The sequence below is a fragment of the Schistocerca nitens genome, chromosome 9 (assembly GCF_023898315.1).
Source record: "Schistocerca nitens isolate TAMUIC-IGC-003100 chromosome 9, iqSchNite1.1, whole genome shotgun sequence".
NCBI classification, from domain to species: domain Eukaryota; kingdom Metazoa; phylum Arthropoda; class Insecta; order Orthoptera; family Acrididae; genus Schistocerca; species Schistocerca nitens.
In genome coordinates, this window is record NC_064622.1 from 212,481,480 (window position 1) to 212,507,290 (window position 25,811).

General features: G+C 41.8%; 1 protein-coding gene and 1 pseudogene across 2 annotated transcripts in view; both read left to right on the forward strand.

The window, feature by feature from the left end:
- Positions 1-25,606, forward strand: part of LOC126202909 (uncharacterized) — a 57,839-nt gene extending 32,233 nt beyond the window's left edge. Inside the window, exons 2-6 of one of the 2 annotated variants that reach the window (XM_049936990.1) lie at positions 14,983-15,046; positions 17,407-17,613; positions 17,700-17,744; positions 20,605-20,838; positions 25,420-25,606. In XM_049936990.1, the coding sequence (XP_049792947.1) occupies positions 14,999-15,046; positions 17,407-17,613; positions 17,700-17,744; positions 20,605-20,838; positions 25,420-25,494 (609 nt within the window). In that variant the 5' untranslated portion in view covers positions 14,983-14,998 and the 3' untranslated portion in view covers positions 25,495-25,606. Of the gene's footprint in view, positions 1-14,907; positions 15,047-17,406; positions 17,614-17,699; positions 17,745-20,604; positions 20,839-25,419 lie in introns of those variants that run through there. The other variant, XM_049936989.1, reaches the window with a different exon arrangement.
- Positions 23,061-23,178, forward strand: LOC126204696 (5S ribosomal RNA; annotated as a pseudogene).
- Positions 25,607-25,811: the final 205 nt, after the last annotated feature.

The window sequence follows — 25,811 nt, forward strand, 5'->3', positions numbered from 1 at the left end:
ACTGTAGTCATGGACTGTGCGGCTGATCCCGGCGGAGGTTCGAGACCTCCCTCCGGCATGGGCGTGTGTGTTTGTCCTTAGGATAATTTAGGTTAAGTAGTGAGTAAGCTTAGGGACTGATGACCTTAGCAGTTAAGTCCCATAAGATTTCACACACATTTCAACATTTTTTTGACTAAAAAGTCGTAGCCACCATACCCAAGAGGTGCCATATTTAACAATAGCTCAAGGAAATCTGACATTAAACAGTGACCCCTGTGTGGATTACCCCTGAGTTGGCTAACTAGACATAAAATTTATTTAATTACTTTAAACTCACAACAAAATAAATTACATCGTAGGGAAGGAGAATGTGTGTCCTTGAAAAATTAATAACAAGGACCTATGGTATCACAAAAAAGATTTATTAAGTAATATCAGGGTCAAGAAAGAACAAACACATAAACAGAAACTTCAACTGTGTAACATTTCTTTTAACACCAGCTCAGGTTGGTTGGCAATAAGTTTGGGGAAGCTAACTGGCATTTACATGTAAATGAGACTGGCTACTGTATCGATCGTTCCACTGATTTGTCTCTCTCACCAAGATACAATTTGGCGTGCAATGGACACTCCGAGTGACTACTGCAAGCACAAGGCTACCATGAAAAAAGATAGTCGTGAAAACGATTGATAGGCTTCTGAATTTGCCGAAGCTATGCAACGTTACTGATATAGCTGGTGAAAGACGAGATGCTGTCGTCTGCGAGCAGGCACTGCCGAACTGTCGTTCTGTGGGAGATGACACCACGTCTGCCGGTGATTGTCTCATGTCTGCACAAAAATTAAGTTTCGCCCGGGTGTCTGCACGTCTTTACAATTAACTGCTCTCCTTAGAAACAGAAGAGCTCTCACGACTGTACTCCGCGACGGTCGAGAAGCAAGTCCTCCCCTCTCCCCTTTGCTCAAAACTTTCAGAAAAACAACCATTTACCCCAGTGTTCTAGAATAAAACTATCATGCCCCTGCATATGATTACTGTGCCAATCGTGTTTTCTAGCAAGGAGATCCGATCTTCCTCAACCAATCACTGTAGTGCTGTACACATTCTGTTCTCCGAAAAAACAGCACACAATGGCTGCAGGTTCTGCAGCCAAACCACCGGAGCATTTCACAATATCAGGGAAGCTTTCTAGTGAAAACAAGCTCTGTCTCGCCCATAAAACGATTTAGTTACTGCCGTTTTCACAGGGCGCTGCGGCATCTAAGAAACGCGACATCCGGAGAATTTCGTCATCCCGTCTCACAGGGTACGCTGTTCTTGAAATAAACACATTAGCCAGGCGCCAGCCCGATGCCGCTTTACCTGAACCCGCACACAGGATAAGGAGATCAGGCTCCCACACCACATCCACTCACTAATATAGCAGTTAGGCTGGCACCAGGGTGCCCGACGCTGCCCGTTTCTAAAGAAGTGTCATTTCACATTCAGCCACGGCGTTCCAAGCCTCTTGCTTGAGCACTAGTGGATCAAGGCCGGCTACGAGAATGGTGGCCCATAAACTCCTGCCCTGCCAGGCCAACAGCCTATTTCGGTGACTTCAAAGGAATCTTCAAACTGGCTTGCTGCTCGGGGAAAGTGCTAAAGTTGCCTCTCATGCAATGGTCACCTCCAGCGTCCAAAAATCTATCTCTATAGCTGAGTTTAATTCTACTACTGCTACTCAAGTCATGTAGTTACTGTGAGATCAGTCAATGGTTTACACTAACCCTAATAGTCCATCAGATTAATATCAGTCAGGGAAAATTTCGATACACCAAATATGAATGAAATTGTATCACAATCATCGAAACAAAATGAAAGGTGAGCTGCCTGCTGGGAATTACCACGGCAGTGGCCTGCCCGGAAGACACTGCCATCGTTCATTGTTACAAGTTGTCGTTTAGTTGTATATGCATTAATGTCTTGTAACAGTGTATTAGTATAGCCATACTGGTATCACCGTTGTTACATTAGTCTAACAAGATAGCCGGCCGGTGTGCCGAGCGGTTCTAGGCGCTTCAGTGTGGAACAGTGCGACCGCTAGGGTCACAGGTTCGAATCCTGCCTCGAGCATGGATGCGTATGATGTCCTTAGGTTAGTTAGGTTTAAGTACTAAATTCTAGGGGACTGATGACCTCAGATGTTAACTCCCATAGTGCTCAGAGCCATTTGAACCATTTCTAACAAGATAGACCAGAACCTTGGTAATGCTGTTCATAGAAGGGTAGCGTTAACTAATGTTTGTTACGTAACACGTTTGAGGTTAAAATCAGTCATAGTTCCAGAAATAATAATGTAAAAATCACAGTTAAATGTAATATATAATTTGTTAAATGTTATATTGCAATTAATACTGTTTATGCATTGATTGTAAGGTAAATTCATTACGTGGTTGTAAGAAAAAGTTAATGTAATAACCTTGTCCACCCCGAATCTAACAGCTCCCTTTACAAAGAAGTGACAAATGAAGAAAGATATAATTGGTCGTTTACTTCAGCCATTATACAAATAGTCCATACACGTCCATATCTCCGATGCACTGAGGTTTAAAACCCACAAAGCCATTATACGCTAAATGATATGAACTTAAGAATTACATATTTCTCATTTATAGTTAATTTTACCAACTGAGTGTCTTATTATGTTGATATCACACATACAGTAATACAATTAATATAATTGCTCCGGAACTTCTAAACGTTGTCACTTTAACAATAGGCCACGCGGAAATCAGGCAAACGAAGTTTAAAACTTTCAATCCTTAGTGAGCATACTATTAACATATGCCGGAATTACATTTTCTACAGTGGATCCCCCGCTTTCTACAACACTGCGTAGTATTCAGATTTCTCTTCTACATTTTTATGGGAATGTAAGGGACAAATTGAGTTTTGCAAAAAGAAGGCCGGAGAGAACGTGCTTGTAAACTGTTGGGAATGAAGAACAGACTTCGTACGCCGCAATCGCAGTGCAGACTTTTCCATTGTTCCATGATGACAGGTTTCAACAGTCTTATCTTTCCATTATATGATCCAAGGAGAAAACATAAAGATAATAAGAAACGGGGAGAGAGGCTACAATTAATTTCACCAATTAAGTAAAATACAAAATGCATTATATATTAGGGGACTGCTTATGGAATTACCATTTTACGTTACCTGGAGTCAAAACATAAACGCCGCTCCGCAGGAATACGTATCTTGATAAAAATTCTGTTGACAAACTGCACACAGTTGACAATATCCTCATATGACTCGTGCATATTGGAGTCGAACTTGGTTCTCACACGACTGCCACACAACATTGCGCTACCGGCGGAGTGTGAACGTAAAGGTGGGGAACCGCTATAGTTACCTATCTCGACGCTGCGTAGCGTGTGTCGTACGAACTAAATGATGACAAGAATGATGGTTAGAAGCAATTAATGTCGGTGCCCCAGAAATAAAGGCGTATTTTTTCGAAGTGCCCGATATAAAAATTAGGAATTCCGTCTGACCATTCATACAAAACTAGCATGGACCTATGCTCCATATAAAATCTGTAGTAATTACATACTGTGTGAGAAAACAACAGTAACCTATATCTTTAATTCACAAGACATCATGACGTAACAAGAAAACCGCACTGGTGTGGGCGCGAATGCAAAACCGACCACAGTTAGAGGGGTCCTGCGAAGTATCATCCATGAAAAAGAGGGGGATGGAGGGAGAGGGGTTATGAAAAACCACTCGGGGCTGAACTTACTTCAAATGTCATCTCAATTCAAATGCAAACCATACTGGATGCGAAGTGACTGTTACAGAGTCAATCAAAATGACATGTTGTTGTTGTTGTGGTCTTCAGTCCTGAGACTGGTTTGATGCAGCTCTCCATGCTAATCTATCCTGTGCAAGCTCCTTCATCTCCCACTCCCTACTGCAACCTACATCCTTCTGAATCTGCTTAGTGTATTCATCTCTTGGTCTCCCTCTACAATTTTTACCCTCCACGCTGCCCTCCAATGCTAAATTGGTGATCCCTTGATGCCTCAGGTCATGTCATACCAACCGATCCCTTCTTCTAGTAAAGTTGTGCCACAAACTTCTCTTCTCCCCAATCCTATTCAATACCTCCTCATTAGTTACGTGATCTACCCACCTAATCTTCAACATTCTTCTGTAGCACCACATTTCGAAAGCTTCTATTCTCTTCTTGTTCAAACTATTTATTGTCCATGTTTCACTTCCATATATGGCTACACTCCATACAAATACTTTCAGAAACGACTTCCTGACACTTAAATCTATCCTCGATATTAACAAATTTCAGAAACGGTTTCCTTGCCATTGCCAGTCTACATTTTATATCCGCTCTACTTCGACCATCATCAGTTATTTTGCTCCCCAAATAGCAAAACTCCTTTACTACTTTAAGTGTCTCATCTCCTAATCTAATTCCCTCAGCATCACCAGACTTAATTCGACTACATTCCATTATCCTCGTTTTGCTTTTGTTGATGTTCATCTTATATCCTCCCTTCAAGACCCCGTCCATTCCGTTCAACTGCTCTTCCAAGTCCTTTGCTGTCGGTGACAGAATTACAATGTCATCGGCGAACCTCAAAGTTTTTTTTCTTCTCCATGGATTTTAATACCTACTCCAAATTTTTCTTTTGTTTCCTTTACTGCTTGCTCAATATACAGATTGAGTACATCGGGGAGAGGCTACAACCCTGTCGCACTCCCCTCCCAACCACTGCTTCTCTTTCATGCCCCTCGACTCTTATAACTGCCATCTGGTTTCTGTACAAATTGTAAATAGCCTTTCGCTCCCAGTATTTTACCCCTGCCACCTTTAGAATTTGAAAGAGAGTATTCCAGTCAACATTGTCAAAAGCTTTTTCTAAGTCTACAAATGCTACAAACGTAGGTTTGCCTTTCCTTAATCTTTCTTCTAAGGTAAGTCGGAAGGTCAGTATTGCCTCACGTGTTCCAACATTTCTACGGAATCCAAACTGATCTTCCCCGAGATCGGCTTCTACCAGTTTTTCCATTCGTCTGTAAAGAATTCGCGTTAGTATTTTGCAGCTATGACTTATTAAACTGATAGTTCGGTAATTTTCACATCTGTCAACACCTGCGTTCTTTGGGATTGGAATTATTATATTCTTCTTGAAGTCTGAGGGTAATTCGCCAAAATGACTATAAAATTATTGTAGACGACTACAATAAAATTACATAGTCGAATGGGTCGTAATAGTGAGTGTAGTTGTAACCGTATACAATATTTTTTGTATATATGTCACTTCTATTGGCCGGTTTAACATTCGCGCTCGCACTGGTGCTGATTTCTTTTTACTTCTAGTTTATTTGTTAAATGAAGATACAGGTTCTATCTTTTTAACTTTTTAATTTATGTTCTTTGTCACTATCAGTGAGCACATAGAATGTAATTACTACAGATCTTATATGGAGCATAAACCTATGCTAATTTTATCTGTATGATCAGATGGCATTGCTAATAGTTACATCGGGCACTTTGAAAAAATGTTGCAGTGCCTGTATTATCCCGAATTACGATGCAACGTTCCTTCGGACATGCATGTATGTCGAACATTAGCGGTGATCACATTAATGTCACTAAACTGTGTATAGAGGTTTGCTTTTTGAGGGAGAGCGAGATATAGTCCACCAAGGATTTGTTCCCCAAGCATTTCTTAACCAGCTTTATCTCCGGACTGTGCTTGTGGCGCTGTAGAAAAAAACTGCCTGCATTATAGCGAACAAGAGATTGGTTCCTCTACCACGATAACCTTCCCACTTACACAGCGTTCAATATCAGTCATTCTTCAGTGAAGCCAAAACTCCAGTGTTTCTGCACACACCCTGCTCCTCAGGTGTGGACCACTGTGACATTGCATTGTTCCCTAGGTTACAAAAGATTGCTAAAAGGGAAATATTCTTAAGTCATAGTACAGAACAAATATTCACCGAACATATGAGATAGTATTTATGAAAACAAGAATCAGAATTATATGTACCATGTAACGACAACTGTACATATAATAATTTTTTTCTTTATGAATTTCGATAAATTAGTGTGAACAAAGTGTGATTTAATTTCTTTCTCTTTTCGTGTCGTGTTGAAGAAATAGTGAGCAACTTTTGAAATGAATATTATTATTTATGTTGGATTTCAAATAATGTGATAATCAAAAGAAAGTGTACTATGGTTAAAACTATTGTAAGATGTGAAAATTGTAATTTAAACACTTGGTCCATACGTAGGTAATGCATTAGGATATGTGTAGTAGAAAACCTGTGGTGAATACCCTACCTGTAGGGGAGCGGGAAAAGGTGGAGGCAGGCGAGCGCGGGAAAACGCACACTGGGCGCGGTTCGGCACAACGGGCTCAGTAGTCAGTCGGAGGCGAGCAACAGTAATAGTTGGAGTGGTGAATTGGTCAGAGGAACACGTACTGTACCGAGGCGGTTACCAAGGAAAAGTGGATTCCATTGAGCCTCGGGTGCACCGATTCCGACGAATACTTGGCATGGCTATAATCTGAGGCACAAAGTTGGAAAGATTACGACGCTAAGAAGATGGAAAGTGCCGATGTAGTGTGAGCCTTAGCCGTGCTTGTATGTGTGCCGTGCTGCCCGCTATCTCGCTGCCCGCCAACCGCCGCACCGACTTGCACAGGTCAAACATTTATTTCATCTTTAGAAGTGTATCTGTGTGGACCAGTGTCGAAACTGTTTCTAATTGTTCAATAATAACGTGACTTTTACCAGAATTGCCTTAGCCATGACTTATCCTGATCACTGACCTAGACAGGATCCTTACCTCGTATTGTGCAACCCGAGTATCCTGAACTGAAAGTTTAAAAATCAGTGTTAATAAGAATTATCAGTAGATCAATCTATGCTATAAAGAAGTTTAAAAGGTGTGTGTGTTATTGTAAATGTTGGTAAAGAACAAAAGTATGACTAAATTGGAAGAGAGTTGTTTGAATTGAGTTAGCGATGCTATTTAATTAATTTGAGACAGAACTAATGACAGTTAAATTATTCAGAAGTAAGGCAAAGGAGTAGTTATCCATAGATTGATAATTTTGAGTGTTAATTTGCCTTCTGTACTTAACAGTTTCAGTATAACGACCATAACAGTTTCAGGGCCCCCCCCCCCCCTCTTGTCTTGTCCATTCTTTCAAACCTTGAAATGTGTCGATCAGATTTGACCAGTAAAGTTAAGTTCTATATTAATCCTAAGTGTATTAGTGTTGTTTTCCAATTTCAATAGTGACATTGTATGTGTGCTTTCAAAACTGCTTATTCTAGGGAAATCTATGCCCGATTTCAGTCTGACCAATATACAGAATGCAGTTCGTAGTAATCATTGCTGTGTGGTGTTGTGTGAATTTAGCTCGTCCAAGTTAGTACAAAACGAGAAAACTTTAGTTCAGTGGATTTTTCTGGTTCCAAACTTTGCCATATAACGCATCATTACTACGTGTTACTATGCTTGTATATGCACCCACTTGTACAAGGAAAAACTCACTCATTGCCTAAGTAGGCTGGCGACCGAATTATTAATTATAGGTAGCATCTACTGTGTGTACTTCTTGTCCATGCGAACGCGCAATTATACTTTACATTTGCTTGATGCATCGCTGTAGTTATTGACTGAATACAAGTCCGATCTTGCTTCTATTAGGTACACGCGGTCAACTTATGTACGAAAATCCTTGTTTATAAGGTGAAGCCCGTGAACTTATTACAGTACAGGCTTTATACAGCTAACGTACGTCCGATTAAGGGCAGTAGCGTTACAACCATTATACTTTACGCAAAATAATAACATAAATTATTTATAAGCGAACGGAACGACTGGCAAAAACCAACCTCAGGCATGGTCAGTTTAGGTTCTGGAGAAACTCAGGAGACAGCCTGACAGACTGAAGAAAGGCAAACCTAATATTTAGCAGCTGTGAATATAGAGCTCCTTGATATTCAAAACGTAGCAGGGATAAAGCAATAGGAACGAAAGCTGTCAGAAACCAGACTCCGGTCGGATGAAAGGAAGGATATGAAAAGAAAACTGTGGTTGAGAAGAGTGAGACACGGTTTTATCCTATCATTAATGTTATTCTGTTTTAACATTGAGCAAGCAGTGAAGGAAAGCTAAAAGAAATTTGTCAGTGGAATTGAAGCTCAGAGCGCGGAAACGAAAACGCAGTTTGGTGATGACACAGTAATTTTGTTGGTGACGGGAAATACATTCAAAGATCTGTTAAACAAAACGGATAGTATCTTTGACAAAGATTATGAAATAAACATCAACATAAGGAAAACAACGATGATGGAGTCTGGTCATGTGAAACAGGTGATGCTGAGGGAATTAGATCAAAAACTGAATCACTGTAAATAGTAGACAACCACAGATATTTGAACAAAAATATAGTCAACAATTTCCAAAGCAGAGACGATATAAAACGCACAGTGATAATAGCAAGAGTAACGTATAAAACACACAGTGATAATAGCAAGAGTAACTTGCTAACCTCGAATATAAATTAAAGAGTTAGAATATCTTTTCCATATGTATTTGTCTAAAAATGTAGTAGATAAATAATTGAGACAAGAAGAGAACAGATTTCTAAATGCGGTGCTACAAAAGAATGCTAAAGATTAATTGTGTTGATCGAGTAAGTAATAGGCTGACGATGTAACGACACCAATGGAGAGAAAATATCTTTAGAACACAACTTGACTAAAAGGAGGCATCGGTTGACAGAACACATTCTGAGGCGTCAGGTAACAGTTAATTGGATTTTGAGGCAAGTGTGGAGGGTAAGAATTCCAGAGCGAGATCGGGGCTTGACTGCAATAAACCGTTTCAAGAAAACGCAGGTTGCAGTAGTTATGCAGAGATGAAGAGGGTCCCATAGCGCAGACTGGCTTGTGGAGCTGCAACATTACGGAATTTGAATATTGCGAGATCCACAATGTCAAGAGTGTGCCTAGAATATCACATTTGAGGCACTGCCTCTTACCACGGAAGCAGAGGTGCTTACGAAAAGTTGCCAGTGCTAACAGACAAGCAACTGCGTGAAATATCCCCCGATATCAATGTTGGACGTCCAATAAACGTATCCTTTAGAACAGTATGGCGAACTTTGGTGTTTATAGGCTATGGTAGCAGGGGACCGAAACGGGTGCCTTTCGTAACAGCACGACATCATTTATAGCGTCTCTCCTGGACTTGTAATCATATTGCCTGGACCACAGACGACTGGAAAACTGTGGCATGGTCAGATGTGGTTATGTTTACATGGAATAAAGTGGGTCGTCTCGGTATTCGGCTACTTGGAAATCATTTACAGCCATTCATGGGCGTCTTGTTCGCAAACTAAGATGGAATTTCTGTGACTGACCATGCGCCATGTCACCGGGCCACAATTGTTCGCGATTCGTGTGAAGAACATTCTGGACAATTCTAGTGAATAATTTGACCTCCCAGATCGCCCGACGTGAATCTCATCGAACATTTGTCAGTTCATGCACGATATCCTGCATCGACAACACTTCGGCAATTATGGACGGCTGTACAGGCAGAATGGTTCAACATTTCTGCAGGGACTTGCAACGACTTTTGACTCCATGTCACGTCGAGTTGCTGCACTACGCCGGGCAAAAGGAGGTCCGACATGACTTAAGGAAGTATCCCACGACTTTTGTCTACCCAGTTTAAGCCTCGAAGCACTAAAATCAAGAGGTGTCAGATCGGGAGACCGAGAAGCTCAAACAATGGGGACTACTTCTGATCCGAAGTCCAGGAATCAGGAAACGTCTCATGAATAAATGTGGTAACATCCTCATGATAGGGGCGGCGGGGGGGAGGGGGGTGAGGACAGAGTGGTGCTCGAAAATGACGTCGGAAGGTATCTGCGCAACTGCATAGTTCGCCAACATGTCGAGATATTTGTGCCACTACATAAAAATGGACCAGTCAGACTTTACATAGTCCCAACTTCACATTAACTTTCAGTGTGTGTCTTCCGTACTCAGACACTTCTCCTGGAGTCTCACTTCCCCTGTTTGACAGTTATGTCGCTCAACTTTGCCACAGACGTCGAAGGTAGATCTAACAATGAACAGCACTGCATTGAGGTAATCGTTGTTTTCGTCCATACGATGCAACATTTCAACAGCAATACCACATTGTTTTCTGTGACTCTCAGGCTTAATGTGATGCAAAAACAGAAGTTTGTAAACACGCAAGCATAAATGTTTGTGTGCAATGGCGCGCACCGTCTAACTGGGGACACCTGGTCCCTACTGGCTTGTCTAATGTATTTATGTGGCTTTCTAGAGAATGCCTCGCGCACGCGTTCCACCGTCTCTTCATTCACGTGCCTTTTAAGACTTTTCAGCATTTGAAGTCAAACTTCCCTTCCCCCGAAGAGTTGGGTCCAGGTGATTTACATGTGGGAGGATTTACTTTCTCTAATGCTCGTGTAGGCCCCAAATGAATCAGTGCCGTACATGAAATGGTGAGGATCACACCTTGGAGAGTGTCTCTATCGATTGTATATTTACCCAAAACGTAAAAAAATGACGAGTTTTTCGTTGTAAGCATTTTTTTGTGTTTACCCCTAGCCAGGACACCCTGTATTTTGTCCTCTCGTGTTTACTGAACTCGTTGGATCCATACAATAAAGAGTAGCCATATTATGTGCATAACGTCATCTGCGCGACAAGCTACAAATAGGACCTACGTTTAGGCTATTTCCATAATTGCCTTAAATATTGATAGTTTTATTTTAAATTCACGGCGTTTTGTGGAAGAGGTCATCGCTTTTCACAATACCTGAAAAGCAGTTACAGTCAATATAACAAAGCTGAGAGCATCTGTTCCTAATAATACTCGCAGTGAAGTATAGCAGCTGCTCAGGTTAGTGCTACCAGCGCATCAGCAGCTCCCGTGCCAGCTGCTACCTGGCAACTGAATGCACGCAGCGGATATCCTGGGGCGTCACGTCCAGACTTCCGATATGGTTACACAGCTGCAGCAGAACAACTGCTGCGTGTACAAAGTAACGGTCTCAACGTTTCTGAATTTTCGCTATAGTTGGAATGGTTCTGAATCACGTGAGTGATGAATTACTGTAAAGATTGCGAGTCTGTGAAAGTATGGAGGCACGATTTTTACGATCACATCATCGGTCGTTAATTCGAAGAAGCAGATTATCTGCGCGCCGATGTGTACTAAATGCAAGAGCTACAGCTCGGTAGCAAACCAAGTGGCGCAGTGTTTAGCACACTGAACTCACAATCGGGAGAAAGAGAGTTCAAAACTGCAATTCAGTTTCATGTGAATTCCCTATATAACTTACGGGAAATTTCAGGATGGTTTCTTTGAAAGGACACGGCCGATTTCTTTCCCCGTCCTCAAGTATTCCGAGGTCTTTGTCGACGAGACGTTACATTAGAATCTTCGTTCATTTTTAAAACTTGGTTCTAGGAGAAAATGGTGTTAAAATCATTATCGATTATCGAATCAAAGGCGATCGCGACATCTTAGTACGAACTCTTTGACCCTAACCTAAATTTATATCAATTCTTACTTTTTCCTTATTCATGAGGCATGTACATAGCAGCAGCACAATATTGCTGATTGCTTGCTCTTTCCATAATTACGATATAATCCTCCGGAAATGTCGCTAATGGATTTATTACTCAGTCGAAGTCCGATGAATAGTCCAGACGGGAAGTCAGTGAGCTCTCCTGATCGAACCATTCTGTTGTTACAGCTTCTCTACTGACAATCTCCCGGCATCCTATTGTAGCGGTCCGTCTCTCTTGACGTCTAGTGGTCAGCTCCACATTACATAGGAGTGCCCGGATACCTTTGAGCATACGGTGTCTATGACGTTATCGGATGGTATGATTTCACCGCTTTGAGAGAACTAGCGTTGCTCCTCCTGTCAAATGGATCAACAGAAAGTGTCGCTAGTGTATCTGTTAGTAGACTATGGAATACAGTACAACTTCGGTACTTTGCGATATCTGGTTAGTCTGTTTCTCACAAAGCATTTTAAAGTATCGACCAAAGGAGATAGTGCAATGGTTAAGTCCCTGGATACAAATTCGTATGGAGGACTTTCAATACCCATCTGCCGACCAATTTTAAGTTTTCTATGGCTTCCTCAAATGATTTTTAAGCGACTGCCGAGATGGTACTTTAAGCACACCGCACTCAATGTTTTCTCACCGTTCTTCGACTGAGAAATATCTATAAGATATTCAATTGCGCAAGAAAACAGCGTTATTAAGATACAAGAACTAAATTACAAGGGGGAAGTGTATCGAAAACGCCAACTCATGTAGCGGACCAAAGGAACCTGGGCCCTCACCTTGCTTCCACTATACGGACTGTTCAGGGATGTCTCGTGAATTGACAATGATTCTCCAAAACAGGCCACACTTAAATTGTTCCAGTGTCATTTTTACCAAATCCTCCTCTTGAGGGCTGCTACTGCAGCAGATAAGTTAGTCTTTCATGTACAGATCATTTAACAGTGGTATTAGACATGTCATTTAATCCAACAATAAAGCAATGTTAAAAGTTAACGGACGCACAGGTTTACAATTATGTAGAATCTAGTTAATTTCGGAACAAACGTTAGAGGATTTCATCTCACCATGGGCCTCTACATACAGTAAACATATGACGTACACACGCTCTCTGCTGACGTCACAGCCATGATGCCACTCCATAGTTTTCTTTGCTGTCTCAAATGTTCGTCTCTGAGGTAGCATCCCTCCAGAAAGTAGGTGAAACTGTCATCATGAAACTGAAAGCAGTTTAGTATTTTACATCGCATATCTTGAGCAAACAATTTTCCACTCATTGACGTTATACTTGGGAAGAGTATTCTGCGATGACAGATGTAATTTTTTACAAGTGTAACATATTTCACAACGCTTATCTTTTATTTGGGTATATTTTTGCTACATAATATGTAGTGCTCAAGGAATATACTAAAAGCCTCTCTATAGATCAGACACTAGGAGAGATACATTGGCAGAACGAAAGTTTGAGATGAATGATGTGGTGCGCTTGGATAACTCGGCTAGTGATACAACTGCTTGCGAAGACCAAGACTGCGGATTAGAGATATGGATTAGCAAAATGTTTTAATTTTTCCGGGAGTTTCACTTCAGCGCACTTTCCACCACAGGGTTAAAGATTCATTCTCGAAAGCGTATCCTGCTATAACAAATCACGGTATTCTATATATCAACGTTCAGGTAATTTTGTGTCTGTAGCTGAAGTTATACCTTTGACGTAGGAAACCATCCGTTCATAAACTTCGCTTATCTTTTGAAAAGAAATGAGACACGGTAAGCCTCATTCTTGTTACCGTGTATCTCAGACTGCCATGTTGTAAGGACCTGTTATTTATTATACGTAATTAGGTTACAAATATTACTATTACTTGTACTTACTATGTTTTTATTTATTGGGAAATTAATACCCTACACTAAAAATGCATGAAACTTGTATTTACAATATGTTTCAGCAAGCTAAATACACTGGGAGCGATTGGTTCGGTGACGTGACGATAACAAGACATCAACGCGCTATCAAATGTGCCTTATCACATTCATAATACTAACCTGTAGACCAAATTCATAGTACGAAGTCCGATTGCTATTGTTGTCGTAATGTAAGTCATTTATTACATTTAGTTTCATGCTATCACGGTCTGGCGACACCTAGTTTCTCCTTTCTCCAAGGACGATTCGTGCGTCTAAATTTACAGGCACTTAAGTATCCAGGTAATAGCGCTGTCTTCTACTGTAGACGTTTTAATTTCACTCCCCTCAAATTTTTACTTATCTATGTAATTAATGTGCGTCTTCTGTCTTCAACGTGCTATGTCCCACCTTCGGAAAAATTAACATTCAAAATTTCTCTTTCTCGTATTATTAATTTTGTGAGACACATTACACTGCACAGTAAGTCTTCACAGGCTTCTACATGACAGAAATGAGCATTTGAAACTCTACGTTGTGAAATTATATTGAACAAAATTCAGTATTCCTGTATGTCCGACCGGTGCTCACGAAACTGTGTTGCAGTATTTGATTCGTAACTAACGGCTAGGCAGTTGCCCTAAACTCTGCTCTTATAGGAACCATCAAGATAAGGGTAGATTAATTATCGCTCGCTCAGAACCAAACACATGTTTTGCTCCGAAACCTCACCCACAAGTTAGTTGGGCAGAAAAGATATTATATGAAACATCGTTTTGCCACACCCTTAGGAATTATGCAACTAGCACTTTTTAGTTTCAAATGCACAAGGCTTCTTCTCTGCTTGGTCCGCAGCTTGCATAACCTCAAAACATGGCATCTTCTTTACTTTTACAAAATTAGCTGCAAATAGTTTATCCCTTCTTGTTTTTGCATGGATTCACGACAGGCTTGTTTCGGTATTTGTGCCAATTTCAAGAGTTCGTCTAGGTGGACGATATGCTGAGTGTAAACTGCTTTGTGCTGCTGAGGATTAATGTCTTGTTGAAGTTTGGAGATGAATTAAAAAAGCAGGGCTGATGGTGCTACAGAACAGCCTCAGAGTGTGAGATGAGTGAATAAGGACGGCGGTGAGACGCTAATTTCCAGTAAGGCGAACAGCTGGGTACACCAATGTGGCCTTGTGACTTACAGTTCAACCGGTTCCTTGTGGTAACTGCAAGTAACGTCACATCCATCACCTCGTCACCACTGTTTCAAGGTCCTCCTCTGCACCTGTACTAACTTCATGACCTGACGCAAGCTGTTTGCAGAAGTTACATTTGGTATCGTTGTAACATTATGCAAAAGCTGTGTTTTCAGAGGAAAAATGGTATAAATTGCGCTGATTCCGCATCGGAGTGGCACTTCTCAGCAGCAGCAAAACCAGCAGCAGGAGCAGCATTCACCGACATGGCGTCCAAACTGATCATCTTTCTCGCTCTGGCCTCTGTGCTCCAGGTACGTGCAGTCTTCACTCTCGAGCCTACTGCAGGCCAGGAGCTTGGCTGTGGCGCCTCGGGCGCTCTGTGTCTTTTTTATCTTCGGGTTTTGTGCAGTCACTCACGTATGGAATTGCCCTGAAGATCAGCCATTACTGCACATTCTGCCTATAGTGTATACCGTTGGGGTACTGAGGTCACATGTAATCAACAAACCGGTTTCCCCACCAAGTAGATCCGGTCTTCCCCAACGAAATAGCAATAAAACCACCTGCACCTACATGTTGTTGCTGTATGTGACTGTCTTACACACACTGACCCCTGAACTGCGGAAGCGGATTCTGGTTAATTTTTTTTATTTTCTGTTTTTTTATTTTATTTTGCGCCTCTAGTTAATTATAACTAAACTGATGAGCAAATCTCCGTGGTCATGGAACGTGTGAGTACATAAATTGCAACAGAAAAGTAATAATAGCTCGAATAAAATGTTTATGAATCCTATAAAACGACAAGCTATCAGTTTATATAAAAACAATCGACAATGTAACATAGGAATTAAAATAAGCAGATTACTTTACGTGTCGAACTATCACATACTTGAGATACATTCTGATAGAGAAATGGTAGCATTACTTCTCTGAACAAGATCCTAAACTTGGGCATTGCACGACAGTTTACTATCAGTCTGAACACCTACAAATTTTAAATGTTGATTTTCACTAATCATACACCCATTCTGTGTAATTAGGACGCCAGGTTTTGTTGAGGTGCGTGTTAGAAACTGTAAACTGTAGATTTTTCAAGGAATTCTTCGACAGAATAGAAGGACTTACCCATGAGGAAACTCTTCAGTTTGGATTCGCAAACACGAGTATTACTGACGAGAGTTTTGAATTTTATTCTTTATTCAAAATGGATGCTCAAGAGTGAAGGAGTTGGGATCCAAATGCAGATTGGATTTCTGCCTAGCATGCGCTGAGTGAAAGCTGATATTGTTAACAAAAACTGACATTAAAGACTGTATACATTGAGAAATCAGTTTCAGAATACTAAGACTAATGAACAAGAGTCTACAACATGTTCGCGAACTTACACTACTTACACTACTAACCGCTCGAACCGCCTGTATCTGACCCAAAAATAACCTTTGAGAATTGGAAGAGTTACCCCAAAATACAGTACCATACGTCATAAGCGAATTAAAATAAGTAGATTACTTTACGTGTCGAACTATCACATACTTGAGATACATTCTGATAGAGAAATGGTAGCATTAATTCTCTGAACAAGATCCTAAACTTGGGCATTTTTCTATGTGACTTTTCAACTGACGTTTCATAACTTTTTTTGTTGATGTGAGTCTCTCCTCAGAAGTCATATTTATGTCTCACTTTATTTCCTGTACAAATTGCATCGAAAATGCAAAGTTTAGCTGTTGCACAATGCACCACATCCAATACCAGCTTATGGAATTTTCTATATATAAAAGTTTCGCAGTCTTTTAGCTGCATCATTTCCGAAACAAAATTATTAGTTTCGAGTCTTAGCTGTATCCACTTCCATAGCAGTAAAACATTTATAAGGGCCTCGAATCACATTTTCCCGAGTGTGAAGAAGTCCAGCTTATTACGGAACTTCAGTGAATATTGATAGTATAGGAAGTCATTTAATTTCTAGCTGTGGAATATATTTTCACTGTTAAAATTTGGCTGCCTAATCGGAAATAAGCAACGGTACGACCATACCGTTAACCAGACTGTGAGGTGATTCCAAACCTTTTATCAGTCTTTCACGACAGGATAACGTGAGACAAAAAAAAATGGTTCAAATGGCTCTGAGCACTATGGGACTTAACTTCTGAGGTCATCAGTCCCCTAGAACTTAGAACTACTTAAACCTAACTAACCTAAGGACAACACACACATCCATGCCCGAGGCAGGATTCGAACCTGAACCTGCGACCGTAGCGGTCGCGCGGTTGCAAACTGAAGCGCCTAGTACCGCTCTGCCACTCCGGCCGCCAATGTGAGACAGACAAGCTATTTAGCTACTCCGTCACTACCACCAGAAGTCTGTTGAAACAAACTTCATCTTACACTCCGGGGTTTTCCATTAACACAAGCAGCCTGGTTTCTTGCAAAGTCATCGTCCAACTAGAACACGACATTTTTTTCGGTGGTACATATCTGCTTACACTCAGCTTATCGTTCAACCGGTTAGGTGGTATCGACATAGGAGTCGGAACCAAAGTTGAAATAAAACACACTGTTTCATGGTACAACCATCCTGATTTGCCGTTAGTCCTAATGGAGACAAAGCGTTCCAGACACTCTGCATGTTATGGAGAGAGTGACTTTATTGTCTCTTGTTACTTTACAGATCGGCACATCGACCCCTACGTGGGGCCTTATCGGCGGTCTGGGAGACGTACTCGGATCGCTTGGACAGGCCGTAGGTACGATGGTCAACGCCACACACGATGTCGTCTCGGGTATCGAGAATACTGTCAACACTGCTATCCAGACGGGAGAGGATCTTCTCGTGGACGCCCTTAACACGACTGCTAACGTTGTGTCTGACATACAGGTGGGACTATAAACTGTGGCTGAAAGACGGTCACGATCTACAAGAGGCATTACAATAGTGAAAACATTTTCTTTCATTCTTTGCAGGAGGATGTCCAAGACCAAGTTGAGACCGCGGTAGAAGGAGTTCTGGTAAGCAATTAAGTAACAGACGTGATGTAACATTGTTGTAGTATTGCATAGTTTTTTGCAAAGGTAGATATTCAGAAACACACTTTATGTTCTTACATCATAGCTTAGATACATTTTTGATAACAGGTGACAAGCGAATATTTCTTAGAAGCAACATACAACTCATAATGTGGTGTTTTGTGCCACTTTTTTCATATAAATAAATAACATCCTTTTCACATACCTCTACTTCGAGAATTACATGATTTTATGTTAGTGGTTTTTAACGCTTGTAGTACATCCCATGAACTCTTCGTCAAGATGATATATTTTTTATGTGAGTCGGGTAGAGGTTCAAGCAATGTTAAGAAATATGATCATACTTCAGAAGAAAACAGTGATTACATTCGTCTTCATATAAATCCCCCTAATACAGAATTGTTCAAGTTCATCTTACGACGGCGAAACTTATCCCTGTTGAACGTTACAGATTTCCGTTTCAACCGGAGCGAGGACTACTGAGTGTCGGGAAATTAAGAATTTTTCACTTTGTCATTTCATGCCAAACCACTAAAATAATTATTTCACCAAAAATGTTCTTCAACTTTTTGTGTGTGAAGGACGAAAATAATTATTATTTGAATGAATGAGTATTACTTCAGATTCACAGACCTTTCCCGTTTCTTGCTTTGAACTTCTAAACGGTATTTCACTACCCTTTTTCAGAATATTTGCTGTGACTGTGTCTCTAGCTGCCACTTTGTTATTTCTAGGTTCCGCAGCTATTTTAAGTAATTATTTTTCGTCTTTTGGATTTCAACTTTTGTTCTATAATTGTTCTTTGCCATTTATCTTCAGCGTTCTTCACAATTTAACAAGTTCTCTAAGTATCTGGCTAAGATCTCACAATTTTCGTCCTTATTCCCTGACAGTTTCTCATTTTCTCTTCAAAAATTCATGATTTATGGTTGCTTCTCATTTAAGTATGGTTTGATAGTCATGTCGAAGGCTCTTCTTATATTTCCCGGAGATATATTTCTTTTGGCTTGCTACAGGATTGTCGCTGTCGGTATGCACGCTTTTTTCTATCTGTCAAATTTGTCTTCCATTTTTCTACATATCAAGCTTAACGATTGTCTGCTCGCTTGTCAGTTGCCTGATCGCAGTCTTCAGTTCACTATCTGCGTCTGAGCGTTAGTTGTAATGATTTGACAGAATTTCCCGGATATTATCTCCGGATTCCATTTTTCTTTTCCAGTAACAGTCTGTGAAACTCACATGTGTTCTCCTGCAGCCTTTCATGGTTCGCATTTATTGCCACATTTTTTATTTAATGGAATATGTCTCAGCTTTATACGTGTGTCGAAATGATTCGAATCTAGATTAGTTTCTTTTCGAACTTCTACGTTATTAATTCCTCGGACGATTCCTACTAAGATGGGAGTATGACAGCTGATATTCACTAAGGTCTCTACGCGGCGAACACTAATTTTCTTTTTGCTGGTAAGTCTCACGTAGAAAGTGAACATGATTTTTCGGTCAAAAGTTTCACACTGTTCAGTAAGTCCGTTACCACTCCCATTTCCTTCGGATTTATTCAGTTGTATCCGTTTATGGGAGCGTGTACGGTGCATAACGTACATTTCTTCTTTGCACTTGTCAGTGTCAGAGGGGAGAATTCTAAAGGCACAACTAAAGTCCTTACGGAATGTGTTATTTGTTTACTTACACGCTGAGCCGAACTGCTAGTGATGTTTTCTGACTATCGTGGCATAAAACACTAATGATGCTAATGGATAGACGCACAGGAGGAGGCTACTCTGTTTAAATAAGAACTGATTTTCTAAGGCCAACAGGAATAATAACTCTACCTGAAAAATGAGTTGGTTATGTCGTCTTGGTGGTTAATCATATGACGGAAGCAAGCTGATATTTATTTGAGTAGAAAGTTTTGGTGGTTAAATCTACGTAAAAATGAAGAGATGCGTAAATTATTATCTAAGAAGTAGAACTCCACTCCTACAGTCACATGTGAAATGATTCACATATCAGCTGTAGTTTGATCTCCACATCTGTTCTCAACATCTTTCACACACGAAATTCATATAAAGTGACGAAAATTACAACTGCAGTAGAGAAATTGAAACTATAAAATCCGACGTTGATGCAATATTGTATTTTCCAACCGAGCAAAGAAATTATGCATTTCAGTGTTGTCTGAACTCCAGATAATAGTCTTCATTTTTAATTCTTTATTCAGCAAATATCGAAAAATAATCTTATGTCAGGAACTTGTATTAACACGCAGATTTCGATAGACTTTATAACATTAATGGATGAAGTCGGTACTTGTTTCATATTATTTATTTTCTCAAACGCCGCTCCCGGGTTTCACGGTTACTGTTACTCCCCTTTGCATGCAAAGGAATCTGTCGTCACTCATCTGTAACTGAGACGACAGACTGGTGAGATTAACCCTAACCAGTTTAGCTCTCTATAGATGCTAAGAAAATAGAAGTTTTAAGCGAAAGTTCCCTTGCTAAATCTATGCTTGCGAAAATGCGGTTATGCACTCCGCACATGACCGTAACAACATTACATAGACTTTGCCGGCGAATTAAGTGAAAATATTCTTGTTGAATACGTAGCCGGATAAAGCAATCACCTTTTCACGATATTTGAGCCCTTCGTTAGCGGCCATCTTCAGGTGAGAACGCTGCTTGCTAAATCAACCGCCTTACGTGAGGAACTGCTGTAAACACTCGTTTCAAATTAGATTCCATTCCGAGAAGGAAACAGAATACGTTCCATAACTCATTTCCAATCATTTGGTTGTAAACCTCGGCCCCAGTTATCCGTGTGTTCTCGTGTCTTTTTCTAGAACCTGACCGGCAGCGTCTCGTCTGGCGTTCTGAACTCTGTGTCTTCGCTGGCCAACGGCGTCGGCAGCGACGTGGCTCAGGTGATCGGCCTGCTCGACAACGCGGCCGAAGACAGCGTCGACGCCATCGTCCAGCTGACGGCCGACGCCACCGCCTCCTTGAACCAGCTGGTGGACCTCGCTCAGGCAGTGGGCAACGCGAAGCTTAACATGGTCGTGTCCTCACTCAAAGGGGTAAGAATAGCAGCCTGTTGGATTAATGGTGAATTTTGGGATGCTAATTTCGTTGCATAGAGTTGAGCAGGTGTTTATTGCAAAACATTTGCTTCTTACAGTTGACCCATTTTACTAAGGTAAGTCGATAACTGCTACTGCCTACGACTGTTTTTCACAGTTTTCTGTTCAGCAATGGCAAGTGTTTTTCCGATTAATATTGCAACTTTTATTTTATTGTAAATATATATTTGTTAGCCCGCCCGGCAAGTAGTGTGGTCTAACGCACTGCTTCCCGAGCGGGAAGGCGTGACGCTTCCCGGCAGGAATCCGCCCGGCGGATTAGTGGCGAGGTTGGATGTGCTGGCCAGCCTGTGGATGGTTTTTAAGGCGGTTTTCCATCTGTCTCGGCGAATTCAGGATGGTTACCCTTATTCCGCCTCAGTTACACTATGTCGGCGATTGCTGCGCAAACAGTGTCCACGTACGCGTACACCAGAATTACTCTAGCACGCAATCATCGGGGTTACACTCGTCTGGAATGAGACGTTCCCGAGGGGGGACGGGTCGAACGGTACATTAACCCTGGGTTCGGTGTGGGGCGGCGGTGGGGTAATGCCAGCTCCTGTGACCGAGCGGTTCTAGGCGCTTTAATCCGGAACCGAGCTGCTGCTACTGTCACAGGTTCGAATCCTGTCTCGGGCACGGATGTGTGTGATGTCCTTAGGTTAGTTAGCTTTAGGTAGTTCTAAGTCCAGGGGACTGATGACCTCAGATGTTAAGTCCCATAGTGCTTAGAGCCATTTTTTGTGGGGTGAGTGGACTGCTGCAGCCGGTTGTGGTGCTGTGTTCCACTGAGGGGTAAGGCGGGGACGAAACTCCCCGTCGTTTCTAGGTCCCCAGTTCAATACATACATACATATGTTTCTACTTCTTGTAACAGGCTCTTATACGCTGACACAGTATGAGTTGCAAGACATAAAACAATTTGTGGGCGTTTTTCTCATCTAATACATGATGTCTACTCAAATTTCACGCCAGGGGCACCAAAGTGGCTCTAGGAATACCTCTACGAGGATGCTAACCAGGTTTGCTTTAATTACACACTGTAGCGGTCGTGAAAATCACCTCTGGGATTTTACGTGGTGACTTGATGTTAGTCAAGAATGCCTTTAAGGCGACAAAGACGCCTTTGTCAACACCTCATAGGCTTTGAACAGGATTATGTAACTGGGCTACGGGAAGCTCGATGTTCGTTCTGCGATATTACAGAAAGACTTGGCAGGAAAGTGGCCACTGTACATGACTGCTGGCAGCGGTGGTCACGGGAATGTACGGTCGGAAGAAGAACGGATCTCAGAAGGCCACGTGGCACCACCGAGAGCCGAGATGTGTTCGGAGCATGGTCGTGCAGTTTGAGCAGCAGTTGCCTCCACAGTGACACAACCAACTGTTACAAATCGGCAGAACAGATAACCAATCCAAAGCTGCAAATATATACGTTATTTCACTCGATGACTTGTTTCAGGCCGAGACCCCTTTTTCAAATCAGCGTAACATAGTCGAAAATGGAATTTCCGAAGATGTCGAAAATGTGCAATGAACAGTTACAATACATACGGATAACTAAATGCTGATCCACGCTACTCCAGGATGCTGGAAGTTCGTGTTAGAAATCGGTTACTTCATCTCCGAGCCAGACTCCCTGTAGTGTGCATTCCAAGACCCCAAACAACCAGTATCTGCTGCATCAGTGGAGTCAAGCGAGAACTCATTGGAGCAGAGGGGTGGAATTCTGTTGTGTTTCCCGATGAAAGCCACTTCTACCTCGGTATCAGTGAAGGCCGTGTGTTGATTAGGAGGCCAGCTGAGAGCCTGCAACCAACATGTCTGGACCTGCAGCTGGAATTATGGTCCGGGGTACGATTTCGTATGGCAGCTGTAGGACTCTCGTAGTTATCCCAAGCGCTCTGACTGCCAGTCTGTACGTCAGTCTGGTGGTTCGACCTGTTGTGATGCCACTCATCGGAGGAGAACACCAGTGTCAACTACAAACACCACTAACCGTCCCTGAATTCATCAAGCAAGTGCAACAGCCATGGAACTCCATCGCACAAACTGACATCCGGCACCTGTACAAGACAATGCATGCACGTTTGAATGCTTGCTTTAAACATTCTGGCAGCTACATCGGTTATTATTGTACTAGCATTTCTCTTTTGCAGTGGCTTATATCACGCCTAGCCAACGGCCTTGCCGCAGTGGTAACACCGGTCCACGTCAGATCACCGAAGTTAAGCGCTGTCGGGCTGGGCTAGCACTTGGATAGGTGACCATCCGGTCTGCCGAGCGCTGTTGGCAAGCTGGGTGCACTCAGTCCTTGTGAGGCAAACTGAGGAGCTACTTGACTGAGAAGCAGTGGCTCCGATCTCGGAAACTGACATACGGCCGGGAGAGCGGTGTGCTGACCACATGCCCCTCCATATCCGCAACCAGTGACGCCTGTGGTCTGAGGATGACACGGCGGCCGGTCGGTACCTTTGGGCCTTCATGGCCTGTTCGATAGGAGTTTAGTTTAGTTTTAGTTATCTCACACCTATATTAACCTTTGATCTTCCAATATTTTTCGTCAGTGCATATTAGAGCTTATATTACGCTCGACAGACATCGCTTTACATGCTACCAAGATGTTTTCGAAAATCTGCGGTAGTGGCTGTGAGAGAAATGGCTGGCTTTTAAAAATTTCTTTTCTGAACGATTGTGTAACTCTGGATTAATAATATAGTTAATATTAGCAAAGACGATCTCATGGTTACCACATGCTCTTTCGGCCGTTAATTGCAAACCGAAGCCCCCAGCTGACTTGAAGTAGTTTCAAATTTGTTGTGGCAATGTTGTGTACATCCTGTTCCTATCTTCCTAAGAAGTAGGTCTTCAGGGACTGCCACACACGATGACATCTCGGGTACGAAAAACAAGCTATACATAGTACAACTGATTTAATTTACTCATTTTCTTGCACACTAGGCTACTAACGTAGTTTCAGCCAAGAAGCATGTCGACAGATATCTTTAACAGAAGAATGAAGAGTTTAGTTAGGGATAGTCAAAATTTCTTACCTGGAAATGATTGTGTGACATCAGTGGCCGGGAGTTCTCATGCGGGAAGTTCGGCCGCCAAGTGCAAGTCTTATGGAGTGGGACGCCACATTGGGCGACTTTCGCGTCTACAATGGGGGTGAAATGATGATGATAACAGCACAAAAAACAGTCCCGAAGGGAGAAAATCTCCACCCCAGGCGAGAATCGAACCCAGGCGTGGCATTCCAACGCGCTGGCCGTTCAGGTATTAGGGCGGACCTTTCTTACCTACTGCCCACCTATGCATCTCTGTTAGTAGTAACATTTTAACAGCCCAGAAGTTCACAGTAATTGATATTTGCATACTAGAGAAACTACTTTATAAAATCTATTGCCGGCCGAAGTGGCCGTGCGGTTAAAGGCGCTGCAGTCTGGAACCGCAAGACCGCTACGGTCGCAGGTTCGAATCCTGCCTCGGGCATGGATGTTTGTGATGTCCTTAGGTTAGTTAGGTTTAACTAGTTCTAAGTTCTAGGGGACTAATGACCTCAGCAGTTGAGTCCCATAGTGCTCAGAGCCATTTGAACCATTTTTGAACCATAAAATCTATTAAGCAGTGTTACAGTAAGATGAAGAATAAGATAATAATTACTTACCAAATACTAGATGTCAAAATTTTATGAAAACGTAAAGAAAATATCTTTAATGCAAATCGCCTGACACCCAACATAAAAGCCGGAACACACACTAGTGAGCGGAAGGGACCAGGTTGACTGCCACTGTCTTAGAGCGAAATTTCCTAACGCGTCTACGAACACTTAATATGGCGACGAGATGAAATACAGTGGAAAATCAGTGGGACAGGTAAGATTAGCAGAATATAGAGCAGAAATCGTCATGAATGAAATCAGTTTTCCGCACTGGCTGTTCTCGTTAGGATTAAACGATTTATTTTACATTAGTTAGTTGACTGATACATTGCTTCGGCTGCGTAGCGAGTCTCAATTGCAAATCTTAATCCGTTAGATACAGTACTCCCTTACTGTTGTAACTGTACTGGTAATTATTATTTTCGTAATACCGGATGTTACGCCTGTAATTCTAAAACCCAGACAGCCACACACCTCCTTCTAAAATTGTGTGATATAGACGAGTATGCTGAATGCGGCCAAAGTATGAAAGCTTAAAGGATTAAACTTTACGCTTTGGATATTGTTATGCAGCCAGTAGTGAACAATGAAAGGTTAGTTTAATCTCGACAATAAGAGCCAGTGCGGCAAATTGTTATCATCTATGAAATTTGTCAGTGGCAGTGGACTCCATTCCAAGTGAAAAAAGTAGAGAATGTTGAGCGTAGTAGTATCCGGTTATTAAAAGATTAAGCGCGCCGTAGAATGCGATGGAGAGCAGCATCAAAGCATTTGACAGACTGCAGATTTAAGAGAATACGCGTTTTCGAGTTTGCGAGTAGTATCTACATAGCCCGTTTACTCAGATGGAGGACACTGATGCCGTGTTTCAGGCTGTGGACACTGTGACGTCACTGGTGGATTCTCTGGTAGCCGCCAGCAGCAACAGCACGAGCAGCAGACGTTAAAAGTCGGCGCCAGCGTGGAGGAGAGATTCATCAGCTTCTTTGTCCTAACAGATGTACTGTAATGATGCGACGCCATTCGGAATTGCTGAATAAAAATGTGTAAATGAAATAACTAGCGTTTTCTTTCTGAATATTCCTTTTATAAGCTCTGGAGTCGTTGGTAACACTGAGCCAAGCATTTCAGTTCTGAACCATACCTTATTTTAAAGAAGTTCTGCGCGGATGACTAAAGGCTGTTTTATTTATTTTATTTGGCACTCACCCATATAACACTATTTAGCCACGGACAGGTCCAACAAATATGACACATCTCCTAC